The sequence below is a fragment of the Sciurus carolinensis genome, chromosome 9 (genome assembly GCF_902686445.1).
Source record: "Sciurus carolinensis chromosome 9, mSciCar1.2, whole genome shotgun sequence".
Classification (NCBI taxonomy): Eukaryota; Metazoa; Chordata; class Mammalia; order Rodentia; family Sciuridae; genus Sciurus; species Sciurus carolinensis.
Window position 1 is genome coordinate 80,529,468 of NC_062221.1, and position 16,154 is coordinate 80,545,621.

At 39.6% G+C, this 16,154-nt stretch overlaps 1 protein-coding gene across 2 annotated transcripts in view; it reads right to left on the minus strand.

Moving 5' to 3' along the window:
• Positions 1-630: 630 nt before the first annotated feature.
• Tmprss7 (transmembrane serine protease 7) overlaps positions 631-16,154 on the minus strand; it is a 32,096-nt gene continuing 16,572 nt past the window's right edge. For both annotated transcript variants that reach the window (XM_047564881.1, XM_047564882.1), the window contains 8 exons: positions 12,777-12,913; positions 10,852-10,959; positions 8,574-8,684; positions 7,373-7,489; positions 6,296-6,467; positions 4,412-4,680; positions 2,715-2,851; positions 631-1,047 (listed from right to left, as the gene is read on the minus strand). In XM_047564881.1, coding sequence (XP_047420837.1) covers positions 877-1,047; positions 2,715-2,851; positions 4,412-4,680; positions 6,296-6,467; positions 7,373-7,489; positions 8,574-8,684; positions 10,852-10,959; positions 12,777-12,913 — 1,222 coding nt within the window. In that variant the 3' untranslated portion in view covers positions 631-876. The remainder of the gene's footprint in view (positions 1,048-2,714; positions 2,852-4,411; positions 4,681-6,295; positions 6,468-7,372; positions 7,490-8,573; positions 8,685-10,851; positions 10,960-12,776; positions 12,914-16,154) is intronic.

Sequence of the window (16,154 nt, forward strand, 5' to 3'; positions counted from 1 at the left end):
AGATAAAACATGAAACCCTCTAGATCAAGAAAAAATAAACTAAAACTAGAATAGTTGGAGAGTGTACTGGAGGCTTATGGATTTTATGAAATAACCAAAAGCCAGATGACAAGACTTCCAAAAACTTCCACTTGCACAACCACCATCTAAAACTTCCTTTGCCTTTTCACTGTTGACCAACATTCCCACAATCTCTTCGAATCTCATATATGTGCTTTCAATCCAACTACCAGGATGTTTTCTTCTATCGTTTTTTGGAGGTTTCTAACCATTAGTTTTGTTTGTTGGTGATTAGTTTTCTCTGTACACAATGCTGCCATGTGCCATGACTGAAAAAGGTCTGTTATGATATGGTCAGGAAACGCTGAACTGGATAGCAACAACACAGCTACTTATCTTGTTAATAACAGCTCTGTTTTATTTGTGTTTATGAAGGAGATACTTTTCTGTGCATTTAATATTACGGGATTGCTAATGATCAAGGGTGGGGATTTTTACGGGAATTCCTTATTTCAGCAAATCATGTTTACCTCAATACTTACAGACATTTATACGTGAATAGAAACAAAATAAATTGTGGACACATAAACATCTCCTTCATTTCTTACTTTATTTTAGAGACCAGGCATGTGATATTACTTTAGGTTTTCCCCATTCCTGAATCAATGATGTTTTGATGTCTTAGGATGAATATTCTATATCCTTGGGGCAATTTTTTATGGAATACATACTAATCTGTTTCTTTTAGTAAATATCAAATGTGTACAATCTAACTTTACCAGTTGAAAAAATTACATGACTTACTTTATTGATAATTATTGCATTTTTTAAAGGAATCTATCACACAAATCACAGATAAAAATACAACTGGTACAATTACAAAAGAGAAGGAACATATTTATGAATCCAGGGAACAAAGTTTGACACTCTTGTATAAACTCCAGGAAAGTTTGGTCTTCCACATCCATGTCCCCAGCTAACAATGCCAGTCAAAATCCATTTTCCATCACTTTTTCTTCGACAAGATAAAGGTCCCCCTGAGTCTCCCTAAGCCAAAAATAATGTAAGTATGAAGATATTTGTCTCATGATCAATCATCAAGTTCACTGTTAATGTATCTAACAGATTGTGTTCAGAAGTCCCATTCTGAAGTGTTTGGTTTGGCTGATCACTATGCAGCCTATCAAGAAATAATGTGAAATTGCTAATGTCATTGGATAAATTTAGATATCTTCTTATAGTAAAAAAAACACTGCATTCACTTAAAAAAAAAAAAACTTGATTATTAAGACTGAGAATAACATTAGAAGACTCTTGCAGGAGAAAATAACTCTCACATACCCCACATGAAGAGTAAGTGGCAATAGCATTAAAGGCTAACTTTTATTTAGTGTTCCCTATATGCCAAGCACTGTTTTGGATCATTTGAGCCTCACAACCACCTTACGATTATCTTGGAAGGGTGACTTCTATCGCTGGGTCATGAGACTTCAGCAGTTGGCTCATGGCCCAAGGAATAAACAAGAAAAGGCTTTTTGTTAGGCAGGTCCAATGCAGCAACCCTAAGAGTCACTGTCAGACAGTTTTCATAATCTTCTGTTTGAGAGTCCCTTCTGATATCACAACTCCAGAAAGCCAGGATTCAAATAATTCAAGATTTAAACATAATCCCTACAGTAAAAATCCTTTAGTATGTCTGAGTCCTATTTTTCTATTTTAGGGAGGGTTGGGAAAGTTGCAACTTATTTAGATACAAAGATGACAAAGCAGTCTAAATTTGCCCCTAGATGCCACCCCCACAATTTTACACTTGATTAGGTGAATTCTGACAGATTAAGAATCTGGGCCCTTTATTTTAATTGATGCAATACCAGTTCTGCTCATAAAAACGTAGTGCATAACCTTGATGGCTGTGTGGAACAGGGCTCTGTAACTGACCGACTGCAGAAAACACCTAAAACAACACCTTTAGCATTAGAGAGTCATGGGTTCAAATCCCAGCCCAGATATCTGCACTTGCTAGCTAATGACCTTGGGCAATCTATTTACCCCTTTGTCCCCTGTTTCCTCTTCTGTAAGATGGGAATAAAAGAATGACTTGAATGAATTTATGTAAAGGACATACTATGGCGCTCACAAAATAGGGTCTCAAAAGATAGAAGTCATTATTATAATAAGATGAGTTTTGTGGCATCATGGCTGAAGTTGTGGAAAGATATGGGAATAGTTCCTGCTCTCACCCTTACCTTCTTAATCATCTGTTTAGTCTTTGGTGATCATGGGCATAGATTTGAAATCATAGGCTCAGAGAAATAGCCCCTCCCTTTCGAGGTGACCTCCAACTGAACCCCTGCTGTGGAAGTTGAACAGCTGCCGCTGCTAAAGAAATAGGTAGCAATCCTGAAACATAGTGTGCATGTGTGTGTCACTTTTTGCTTTGCTTTTTCGTTTCTGTTATAAGGAAATTGTGGCAGACATATGAAGGCTGACCTCACTATGTAAATGCTGGAGGAAGATACACAGGGATTACAAACCAATTCTATAGAACCAGTTCTTTCAGCAACTTTCCTGATCTTAGGCAACTGGGTCATAATTAGTAGCTCAGAGGAGGTAAGGGGAATTCCTACCCTAGTTATTTCCCAGTGTTGCATGGATTAAATGTGAAAGCATTTGTGGAAAGCACAGGTTGGCAAGAGGAAGGTGGGAGGACTTACTTTGCAGGCGTCTCTCTTGCCAGACATCACTCCTGCACAGAGCATCCGTGAAGTGATGATCCCGTAGGTGGAAACACAGAGGGTTTGATCAATGAGCTCTACCTCTGCTTGCTGCAAAACAGGGGAGCCTTTATTATCTGGAAAACATGTTGGAGTTGGAAATCACCATAATGGTAGCGACTACATTTCTTTAAGGTTTCATTTGGATGATCAACTCAGATTATCTCCTTTCATCCTCAGAGAAATTCTTGGAGAAGAATTCCATTATTATCTCTATTTTGCTGATGAAGAAAAGAAACCTGGAGAGATAAAAGGACTTTCCCAGTGGCAGACAGTTAGCAAATACAAATAGGATTCAGACCCAAGATCTGCCTCCATCACCTGAACCACGGTGCCCTACTCCTTCACCCTGTACCTCCTGCTTTTAGAAGCACCGTGAGTCAATGACGCTTGGTACTGATATTTACCGTTCAAGAGAGCTCCTTAAGTTAAGTAGCACAACTGACATTTGGAAGTCTCTGAAGAACCATAAAAACAACTGTCTTTATATAGTTCTTTCACTTTCTTTTAAACCTGTCTGGCTAAGATGATTCAGAAACACACACAGAGCCATGCTTATGAAGATGTCTCATGATAACTTGGTAGACACTTTCCCTTGTGATATATGACAATGCAATGAAAGCATGTTGCATGGTAACCTGTCAGAGTTACAAGTGTTCAAACACCTGGCTGCCTTCTCTCTCAGGACCCCGAGACCTCAGCAAGCAAAACAATGGTGAATATTACTACTTCAATAACTAAATGGGGAGAATGAGCATTTGAGAAGCTGCTCACAGTGAATCTTTAGAGAGTGTCAAAGCAAGGATGTGGGGTAAAGTTCAAGAATCATAGACATTGTCCTAAACCTTTGGATAGGCTGCAAGGGAATCCCAGATGACTAGGAGATCAAGGGAAAGTTCCAGCACAAACTCTGGGGACATATACATAAAGCTTTGTATTCTTGTATTTGGATTCTTCTCCTCACAATATATTCAAAATTAACTATGAATACTAGTTCATGGAAAATCACAGCAGGATGAACATACAGGCTCCCTAGTATACTCCCTGACTTCTGTACATGTTGGAAAATGATGGCTTTTTCTGAGTGGAAGAAGTACGGAAAGCTATCCCCTCTGAGTAAACCAATTCTAGTTTGGTGTAATGCCCAAGCCTGAATTTGCTAAGGGCAGGCTGGATTTCATTCTTCACTTTCATCTCTTGGACAACAGTCCTGGTGTACAACATAACCCATAATCTTCTACATAGCTGTCTGAGTTGACAGGGGGTTGTGCATACATAAAGGTCCTTTCCTTTATGAAAATGATTTACATCTTGGGATAAAAAGGGAAGCTAAGGAGTAATTGTTCTTGTCTAGTGAAAATTCTAGCACCCCTTCAGAGTTTGAAAAGAGCCCCTACTACCTAGTCAATTGTGCTTTGTTTATAGGTTCACTCCATCTCCCTGCTTCTTTTTGAGCAGGTGGAAAGAATCATAGGACAGGGATAAAAATAGTCTTCTCCAATCCAATCTTTCAGAGTTGTTGGGAGGCCCAAAGAAGATGATATACACAAAACTTCCCTGGGAATCCCAAAGCACTGCATCAGCACGAGTTACTCTCATCCACGTGGAAGGCCACGCCCATTCATTCACACACGGACCTGTCTCATGCCTTCGACCCCAGCCAGTAACCCAGCACTTGTCCCCGCTGCGCACTTTCTGGCCAGCAGGAGGAATGCAGATTGGCTGAATGAGCTGTTTCAGGGTCTCAGGCCAGGTGACGCTGAGCTGTAGCAAAGCAATATCATAGTCGAAGGTCTGACTGTTGTAGTACTCGTGGACCACAATCCTTCTCACTGGGGAAATAAATTTGGCATTCCCCTGCACATGCATTCCAAGGTGAGCGGTCCATGGAGTGGGGTCTGACAGCCTGGCAGAGAAGGAATGAAGCGCAAAGTTAGTAGTCTGAAGAGTCATATACGATTTGGAAACAAGAACTCTACAAAGAGATAAGGCTGAGGAAAGGAGGTCCTGACTTCAGTGGCGGTAAATTAGCCCCTGACTCTGTGTAGGAGCATGGCAAGAAGCACAACTTCTCTGCTCCTCCTTTGTGTAAAACCAGAGATTAAAAACAAGCAAAAAAAAAAAAAAAAAAAAAAAAAAAAAAAAATCAGTCCTGGGAGTAGCCAATTATAACTATGTTCCAGAAAGTTCCCTCAACAACATTCTAAGGAAATGCCTGGAATTCTTGCCACTGGTATTTCACAAGCCATACACAGGTCAAGAATGTCAATAACTAGAATTAATTTGTTAAATTCTTCCTATTATGCTAACAATGGCATCTGATGGAGACAAACAGGGCCAGTAAAATGATGATCTGAGAGCCCTTCTACCAAATTCAAATGATACTAATACCAAGACAGATTAGAAAATGAAGTGTTAGCCAATGTAACTCCACATCATGTACAACCAAAAGAATGGGAAGTTATACTCCATGCATGTATAATATATCAAAATATATTCTACTCTCATGTATATCTAAAAAGAACAAATAAAAAAGTGAATGTAAAAAATAATGAAGTGCCTTAAGCAGAAGTTTAGTAACATTCCTTGCTGCAAGCTACCAGAAGCATCATAGCTCACTGCTTTAGCTGCTGAAATATGACAGTCACGGGGACACCAAACTCCACCCCCATGATCCATCTTTCCAGAATTCTCATGTTGACCCCACTCCCACCCAGCCTTGCACAAGTCAGAGGGGCTTGTGGTTCTCCATCTGTGACTTTGATCTCACCCTGAGGCAGCCAGAGAGACGTGTAAGGTGAAGAGAATATGGAAACTTTTGGAAGAAAATAAGGACACAGCAGTTTCACAGCATTAAAGACTAATGATCAGAGGTGAAGCTATTTCAGTAATTAACATGAATCCTGTAATTTATTGGAAGAGTAAATACTTAAATTGTGTAACTCCATTGAAAAATCACTTAAAATTCAGAATAAGAAATAATTGATATTAATTTTTTACCGGGGTCCAGTAGACTTAACTAAGTTTACCTTTTAAGGGAGATCACTTTTTAAGCTTCCTTCCACTCAGCTGGAAGAGCATCTGTCCCATAATAACCCCATTGGCAGAGGCAGACAGAGCCCTTCCAACACCAACCCTAACAGACCTTCCCAGGATCACCCCCAATCCAAACAGGGATCCCCATACTCCAGCCACCCTCCTCTACATTCTCCACCCAGCCCCTAGGTCGGCCCATCTGACTTGAAAGCCCTCTCTTTATTTCCTCAGTCTAGTAAAAGTTATTAATTCTTGACGTTTCCTGTGTGTTCTTTCTTTATGTCAATAACACCTAAAAAAAATTAAAAAGTACTTGACACTTACTGGTGCCCCATCACCACCACCAAAACAAACAAAAAAAGAAGCCCAAATGAATTGATTGATTTTTTTTTTCCCCCAACAGGGGCTTCTTCCCACAATTCAGGGCAGACGTATGGTCTGTAGTCAGAGTGTGCCACTCAAGAGTAAGGATTGGGATGCCCTACCTGTTTCCATGGAAACAGTGGGCCGCAGAGAGAAGCCACTCCTTGGAGATGACAGAGGCACCACAGTAGGCAGATCCAACAAAGTGGAGGCTGACCTGCCATGGCCAAGCCCCCTCCTGGGAGTCAGTGCCCCCGATGACTCGGTGGAAAGTGGAGGAACTCCGGCTACAGCCTTTGGTAGAGGAAGGGTCACGTGATTTAAAGGCATACTTTAAGAAAAACTGGAAATTAGGTCAGGTTCAGTGCTGGGTTGGGAACTGACTCATCAATAAGCAATTTAAAATCACCTTCTTATCTAGAGAAGGATTTTATAGGTCTGTCTGAAACCAGCACCAACCAACTACTTCTCCCCTCCTGTAAACAAGCCCTGACAAGAAGTCTCCATACAGTCATGCATGCAAGGGCAGAGGGATCCATAATAACAGCTGTACTGATACAAACAGCAGCCCGTGGTGTTAGGTTGCTAGAAGGAGAGGAAAAGGTAAGTTCTGATATAACAGAATTGACAATGTCTTTGAAGTTGTACTAATTTAAGAGAAAAATTTGTAAATCTAAGATAAATTAAAACTTAAGAAAAACTAGTTATCAGAGCAGTTACTTTTAGTGTAATTTGCTTTTAGTGTAAATTGTATTGATAATGGTGATAATTAACATGTTGCCACATGGCCAATCAGAAGTCACATGACTAAAAAGAACATATGGCAGAGAACATTTAGTAGGTCTTGGATAAACAAAGAACCACCAATTGATATTGTTCACAATGTAAGGCATAAGTCCTCCAGAATCGCAGGTCATTTTATTTAAGATCTTCTTCCTTGATTAGTGTTACTAGAAATTGAAAGCTCTCTTTAGAAACATTGAGTGCATTGATGCTTATTTTCAAGAAAGAAGATGGAATAAAACTCTAGAAATTTTATGTCAGAGAAATAAATTCAGACTCAGTTCACCAACATTTGCTATTATTTCCTGGTCTGTGGTAATATCTGCCAGGGGACTTACATGAGGAAGAGAATAAAAATGGAAAATGGAGAAACCAAGTGGGAAGATAGGACTCAAAAGGAGCAGCTTTCTACTCACTGCAGCTGTCTTCATCACTTCCATCTGGACAATCCATGATCCCATCGCATTTTGCATTTTGTTTTCTAAAGCAAATATCATTGCCACACTTAAAAGTTCTGTTGGTGCATGGAATACCTAAAAAGGAACCAAAGAAGAAGCAGTTTTTTCCTAGCCAGAAAAATATCTGAGTAAATGACACTAATCTTTGCAAAGGATGGATTAGCCACAAAATTGTTATTTGCTGCTCTGGTAAAAACTAGCAGAGAGAAATGGAGCAAACCCATGGTGACCTTTCAGAGTCACTGGAAGGCAGGCAGGCAGGCAAACACCAGTTGAGAGTCAATCCAACTGCCTGGCCTTTCTTCCACTGTAGGTGCGATGCAAAGGAGTTGGCTGTATAAGTAAGTGTCTTGAGGCCACAACCTCTTTGCTATTGTGTCTTATCCCCCAGGAAAGTCTTTGAACATAAATCACTATGACATTCAGTCCTTTTATACCATCAAAGAAAAGAAAAATAGACACATGGTGTGAATTCCCACACATTTGTTCACAACTCTGGAGGTTTGCATTTCTGTAGTGATTAGAATAGAGGGTGTCCCTTCATGGTCTCTGGCAAGTTCCTCTATATCAGGTCCTCAGTATCCTACAATTTAAGTAGCATTAAAAGCAAGTAAGCAGCTGAGCGCAGTGGTGCAAGCCTGTAATCCCAGTGACTTGGGAGGCAGAGGCAGGAGGATCACAAGTTCAAAGCCAGACTCAGCAGCTTAGTGAGGCCCTAGTCAACTTAGCAATAACCTGTCTCAAAATGAAAATAATTTTTTTTTTTTTTTTAAAAAAGGGCTATGGCTCATTGGTTAAGGACCTCTGGTTTCAATCCCTGGTACAGAAAAAAAAAAAAAAAAAAAAAAAAAAAAGCAAGTAAGCAATGAAAATTTCCCAGTATTCACACACACACACACACACACACACACACACACACACCACCACCACCACCACCACCACCACCACCACAAGTCCATCTCCATTACAGTGACCAACTGACTCATTTTGTCTAGGACTGAGGGGATTTCCCAGACAAGGGATTTTCAGTGCTAAATCTGAGAAAGTTCTGGGGGAACTGGGATTAAGGAGTGCCCTAACTCAGCAGAGTATTTTGATTCTGATTTAGAAGTGTTCTACAGGAAGCACAGCAGGGCACTGGGCCTGTGGCAGCTCTCACTCTGAGTGCAGTTCTGCTCATCCTGGCCATTCTCACAGTCCCTGAAGCCATCGCAGACCAGAGGGCTGTGCTGCCTGAAGGAGCTGGCATTGCAGGCAGGTTTAACAGGCACTAGAATGAGAAAAGAGAGAAGGCTTGTGAGCCTGGGACATCAGCTCTGATGACCAGGAGTGCCCCTCTACAGGGACAAACTATTACTATGACAAACTAGAGAGTGTATTTTCCTCAATACTGGCACCTTCATGAGGAAAAGCTGATGTTTAAACTTTGGAGCAGTTGAGTTTGTCAGATCTGATTTTTGCAATTGTGTAGATGCGTTGAACTCTGATGGTTTATTTATTTTTTAAAAAATAGTTTTTACTTATAGATGGACACAACACCTTTATTTTATTTATTTATTTATTTTATGTGGTGCTAAGAATCGAACCCAGGACCTCACACGTGCTAGGCAAGTGCTCTCCCACTGAGTTACATCCCAGCCCTGGTTTGTTTATTTAATTACAATTAAATGCTTCCAAAGTAATCTATTTTCAGAAAAATAAATATTGTAAGTTGTTATCTAAATTGGACTTGTCTCTCCTCCTAATGAAAGTGGCAGTGTACTGAAATTATCTTATTCATCTCTTTACCCCAAGCCCCTGATCACATAGTAGGAGTTCAATGAGGTTTTGTTGAATGAATTAATGAATGTGAGATCTTAGAGGACAATAGACTTGTGGTCTGTGTGCAAGGAAACTCTTCTTAAGATGATTTTATCCTGAGAGGTCCATTTCCTCAATTAGAAAATGCAGAGAAAAATCTATCATATTTCTCCTTTTTGGAATATTCTCTTTAGACCAAAGACAGGTAGAGTATATTAGCAAGCGCTTTCAGAAATTATGGTTCCTTAGACATTTCTAATCACAGACCACACATCTACCCTCAAGAAGCCCTACTGGGAAAGGTCACTCATTTCAATTGGGTTCTGTTTGTTTGCTTGTTTTGGGGGCACCAGTTGTGTGTCAAATACTTTTTAAAAGGTGTTATTGATATGAAAAAGAAAGAACACAAAGGAAACCTCAAGAATGCATAGCATTTACTAGACAGAGGAAATAAAGAGAGGACTTTCAAATCAGATGGACAAACCTAAGGGTCTGTATGGAGAATGTGGAGGTGGACATTGGAGGATTTGGGCGGGTGGAGTATGGGGATCCCTATTTGGATTGAGGAGAGCCTAGGAAGGTCTGTCAGGGTTGGCATTGGAGGAGTTGCCTGTCTTCGCCAATAGAATTATTATGGGACAGATTACCCTGGTTTAGTTATGACCAATGTGATGTCAATACAAACTGTGTAGATTAAAGACAATAGCAACAAAACAACTGCCATTCACAAACACCTGTGCTCCATAAAGGAGAAGGCTTACTTCTTTGTAGATTCTGAACTTCTCTCAAGATGAAGATCTGTGGCTTCAAACAGGACTGTTGTGTTTAAGATTGTGGTGAGTTAAGCTATTGATCACAGATCTTCACTCCCTGTGGTCATATTAATACAACCCATCCTTGCCATGACCCCAGATATGAGAGTAAATTCCCTGCACCTTGACTTTGGTCTCAGCTATGTGATCTGCTTTGAGTCATGAACTATATAGGAGTGATGGGTGCCCATTACAAGTGTCAGAGAAACCATGCGTTTCTACTCACTCCTCCTTTGCTTCCTTCTATCACTATCAAGGCTACCCATGGCTCAGTGAGAGAAAGAGTCATAAAGAATAGACCTGATCCTGACCTGTGAAGAACCAACTCAGGATGATCCAGTGTTTGAAGCAAAGTCACCCAACTGAGCTCAGCCTAGATCAGACATATCCAAGATAACACATGCATACATGATCAAGAATGCATGATTGGGTGCCTGGGGAGATAGCTCAGTTGGCAGAGTGCTAGCCGTGTAAGCAGAAGGCCCTGGGTTCAATCCCCAGCACCACAAAAAAAAAAAAAAAAAGCATGATTGGGGATGTGGTGCAGTGGTAGAATCTTGCCTAGCTGCATGAGGCCCTGGATTTTATCCCCAACGCTGCAAAATGGAAAAAAATAAAATGAAAGAATAACTAAAGAAGAAGGAGGAAAAGGAGGAGGAGGAGAAGGAGGAATTATTGTTTTAAGTCACTGTGTTTTGGCATAGCTTGTTAGATAGTGACAGATAACACTATCTACACTACAGAGACAGTAGGTGTACATTAGCAACAACGATGGTCCCCACAAGCTACTTATAAGACAGTCATATTCCAAGCCTGAATACTCACCACAGAAAAGTTCATCACTTTCATCAAAGCAGTCATTTACTCCATCACAGCGCTGGGCCTGAGGGACACACAAACCAGAGGAGCATCTAAAAGATCCAACAGGACAAGCTATAAGCAATAAAAAATAGAAAATGTCACATGGGTCCTGAAAACTCACCAGACCACATTAGCAAAGAAACACGAAGTTTTAAGTGACTAGGGATTTGACAAGGTAGCAGGAGACATTATATAATACTTCCATCTAATCAAGGCTATGGGTAATAACAAGTCAAAAAAGCAGAATCCAAGTGAACAAAGACAAAAGAAAATTAATTGAACAAGAGATCTGAGTAACCACTGCATCCAAGCTACCTTCACAATCCAACCTCTACCTCCGGAGCCTTCACTCAGCCCTACAGCATTATCACAGACTTGAAGAATGGGAAAGGGGAAGAAACCTACTAGAGGCCAGGATTCTGGGTGTGCAGTCTTTAGACTCCTTGGGGGTTACAAACAGGATGCTGCTTTCTCCAAATTGTCTGTGATCAAAAGCAGTTTTTGATTGCATTTTCAAGTGATCTCTATTCCAAAATATAGGAGTAACCACTGATCTTATCAAGCTGGACCTAGAGAGATTAGTGCCTGACCTCAAAAGTCAGGACTCTTGCCTCCTACCTCACTATTCACTACACTATTCTTTCCTTTTTAACCACCCTGCTCATTAAAGATGCACTCCCTCTATGGGTTTAAATCATATCCTGAGCTTATAGATAAATATCGCTGAAATAATAAATCCTTTCTCCCTTGTGCAAAAGAACAGGAGAGAGTTCATGATAGTTCCCCCACTGTCTCAATGGCATGTGGTGGAGTGGGTGAGTCAGGGGGAATAGTCATGGTTGGAAAAGATAGTTAAAAATGAGATAGCTGGCTCTTCCTGAGCCCCTGCTGGAGACTTCAGTCTTCTGAGTGTAATATTCCAAATGCAGAAGCAGGGATATTGGGGATTGGCAGAGAATGACATGATCTAAGGTCCTTTTGCTCATGTCATATCTTCATAGGTTTCTCAATGAATACCTTTTATACTTCCTCTTTTTTAATGGGTCTAGATTTCTCGAATAAGTCATTATCTGCACTCCCCAGCTCCAATTACTTCCTTCAAATGTTGCCTTTTTCTATTAGTCACTTCCTGGCCACTGTTCCAGCAGTTTCCATTTGAATTTCAAGTTCAACCTTCTGAGTGCTGATATTTGAATCCCTTCACCCAGACAGCTCTCCTTGTACATCATAAACCAAAATGAATCAAAACTGTTGGTCTTGGGTCCTCTATGTGTTGATGTAAATATTATTTTTATAAGGAATCATGGCTAGCAAGAAAAATAACAAACTGAAAAGGGGACTTGTCCTGAACTTCAGGAATAATATAAGAAGTAATATTTCAACTATAAATCAATAATGTCAAAAATATTAAATAATTTCTCTACAACTTAAAGTGGGTATACATAATTTATTACATACTATTTACTGTCTTTGTATTATATATGTTATTCATTATCATTTATTTTTAAAAATACATATGCAAAAGGAAATAACAAAAATAAAGCAATACTCATTTCTGAAATTGAGGCTAAGAGTTATAAAGCATTGGCCACCATACAATGACTTTTTTTTTTTTTTCTTTTTTCTTTTGGTACTGGGGATTGGAGCACTTAGCCACTGTGCCACATCCTCAGTCCTTTTATTTTATTTTATTTTATTTATTTATTTTTTGAGACAGGGTCTTACCAAGCTGCTTAGGGCCTCTAATTACTGAGACTAGCCTCAAACTTGTATTCATCTTGCCTTAGCCTCCCAAGTGGCTGGAATTATAAGCATGTGCCACCATGCCTGGCTCACCACATAATGACTTATTGAAGTTTTCTAAGGATCTCACTAATAACCAGGCTTACGTTGACTGATGTTGTAACTGCCGTATTCTACCAACAGTGGTTTGTCTGAAAGCCTTGAACTGCACTGGAACTGAATGTGAATCAGAGAGCTGGGCACTCGGAAAATTGTATGGTGATCCATGTAGGTGCCGCAGTACCTGAGGAGACAGGAGTTGGAGAGGACACACAGTATGAGGTTTCATCAACTGCCTTCCTGTTAATAGTGATTCACCAGTACTGTAGTCATTTGAATTTCTTAAGCAGAAATGCACTAATAGTACTATCCATCCTGTGCTATATGACTGCAATCTAGTATCTTCTCAATTTTATTTTCTGCTGAATAGAGCTGTAATAGTACTATTAACCTATTCCTTTCCTCACCAACACCCACAAGCAGAACTATGGGTTTAATTCTTCTAGGCCTCTCTCCTTTTCTAGTGCAAAACAAAAAAATAAACAAAAAAAGTGAAACAAGAATTGCCTGCTTTTGCCCACAGACCTCTCTGCAGAGTGGAATCTCTGAACTCAGGTTGAAAATATGCAGGAACTTCATCAACACTTGAAACAAAGACAACATTATTTCAATCTAAATTGAAATATGATATGCACCTCTGGGTTTGTCCTTGGTAGAATTTCAAAGAAGTAATGTCTCTACATAATATTTCCCTCACTTGATTTTTTTTTTTTTTTTTCTTACCTCTCATCACCTAATGCCACCAGGGTTCCCAGAATTCTTTTGGGAAAATGTCACTCTGGTTACTAATTCTTGCTACAATGAGCACTGTGGGCAATGGAGTATGAGCATTATTATAAAATAGGCCCATGAGAAGTTAGTTAGTCCAGGACCCTGTGTGGGCAAGGCTTTTTCCAGTGTGCAAACTATAGGTTCTCCATGGGAGACAGAGAGCAGGCACAAGACTTGAGGGTGACATTGTCCCCTGGAACCTGTGAATGCCAATCCCTCTAGGATCTCAAATCACTTGGGAACCACACATGTCCTATGAACCAAACACTGGCATTCTAAAGTACAGATAATCTGTGATTTTAAAGCCTGAAGGAGAAAAGCATTCTCATGTCATTCAGGAAGAGTCTCTTGCAATTGGCTGAAGTTCAGGAACTGATGGACTGATAAGCCAGTTCCTGTTATATAAGGAGGAGTGTAGGGAGCCACCCGACCTAATAGGAGCCAAGTCTGTGAGGTTCCTGAAAGCCAAGCCAAGCTCTTGGGATCAGAGTCTACGCTAAGTGATCATCTTGAGATTGGCATCCTGTGCCTAAAGACATGATGTGATTTCTGTGTATTCTCCATTAACATCTAGTTTTCTTGCAAAGATAAGTCCCACTCAGGTATCTTCAAGAGGAATTAAGAAGGATGTCTGCCTCCATGTTTTGGCTGGAGCTTGAAGGGAGAGCCTCTGCAATGGAGCATGATGGGGCTTAGAGAATGGGCGCTTAAAAAGTGAGATTTACATGAATGGTAGGAATTTACATTGTGCACGACTACAGAAATGAAAAGATGTACCCCATTTGTGTACAATGAATCAAAGTACAGTCTGTAAAAATAAAAAATAAAATTTAAAAAAAATTTTAAATAAAATAAAATAATAAAAGTGAAAAAAAAAAGTGAGAGATTGGAGAAACCCAACAAGAGTCAATTTATGTATCCAGATATATAACAAGTCAGGAAACTGAGACATAAGTGAAATAATTGGTTAAAGTTCAAAAGCAAATAAATAGAATCAGGATTTGAACACAGTCTGCCTGAGGTTAAACTGTAGCAAAAGCTAAACCAAAAACCTTCTCCTCAGGCTTTGCTCTGCTTGTGCTCTCCGCAGGCTTCCTTCTTGTAGGCTGACCATTATTTCTTTGGGGTTATGTTCTCTGAACTATTTGAGGAAATCTTTAGTTTTTCCACCTTTCCCTTTACAGCCCCAATTCCCTTAGGCTAACTTCTCACCAAGGGGTCTTACTAATTCAATGAGAGTCTTCCCTTTCTGGATAAAGAGGAAGGATAAGGAAAGGGCTGGCATTTTAAATCCTGAAGGTACAACTAGCAAGAAATGAATCTGATAGGATTTCAGCCAGCCTACAGATTACAGGAAGAACTGGCCTTTCAGGAGAAGCAGTGGGGCAGAGTGCTTTCCTGATATTACCTGGGAGAAGACCCGGCTCCTACTTATAGCAACGTATCCTAATTGTTTTGCTGTGACTTAGGAGAAAAAAATCATATCTCTTATTTGAAGCAGTTTAGTCATAGGCTTATGATACAAAGGATTTGTAAAGATTTGTGTTCTGGATCCCTGTTTTTATCAAGTACCAAAATGTAGTATCTGTGAAGCCTTGGGGCACATTCTATAGTGTTTATTCGTCAAATATAATTAACAAAAAAACCCTCATTATTTAAATTAATATATATAACATCTTTGATGTGTTGTATGCATTATGTCCTTGAATGCTTGCTAAAACAACAGACCCTTATTGAGAATTATCATCTTATTTTACAAATTGAAAACCAAAGATGTTAAGTAATTAGTCTTAGTTTATATAGTTATTAAATGACAGAGATGGAATTTGAAGCCAGGTCTCCTGTCTCCTACAAAACAACCCTTGATTCAATTACACCTCTCAAAGGAATACTGGCTACATTTTAAGAATGGATACAAGAACATCTTTGTATCCATCTTACAATCTTACAGGGCCTACTCCAATGAAAACAGGACCAATGACTATTTTGCAAGTTGTCTGTCTAAAAGAACTGAAAGAAGGTTGTTTAGGAAAGGCAATTAGAAAGGGAAGGTTTCATTCATGAAATAATAATGATCAAAAAATTAGATTGTGTAGAGGGAAATGAGAGGGAGGGGGTATGAAAAATCATGGAATGAGACAGACATCATTACCCTATGTACATGAATGATGACACAAATGGTATGAATCTACATCGTGCACAACCATAGAAACGAAAAGTTGTATCCCATTTGTGTATATTGACTCAAAATGCATGTAAAATTTTTTTAAAAATTAGTAGGCAAATCTTTCAACTTCATGGGATGTTTCTCTAAAAGGTGAAAGGAGAAGTCATTCTACTGCCAACACAGGGTGTCCTGTATTTTGAATGCTAATTCAATTGAATGTTAAATACCTATTATAGTTTCAGAAGCAAATAAGCAACACTAACAAGTAAGGAACAAATTCAGAGTGAGCAGTGAGGAGCCAGGAGTGTAGCTAGGGGAGAGCATACACTTAGCTTGCACAAGGTCCAGGGTTCAATACCCAGAACCGGGGGAAGAGAACTGTGAGAATGGGGACAAAGGTTGGTTCAGGAAGCCCAAGCACCTACCTCTCTCTCAGATTTTTTTTTTTTTTTTTTTCTGGTTATCCTCAACCCATTTCCCAGCCTTA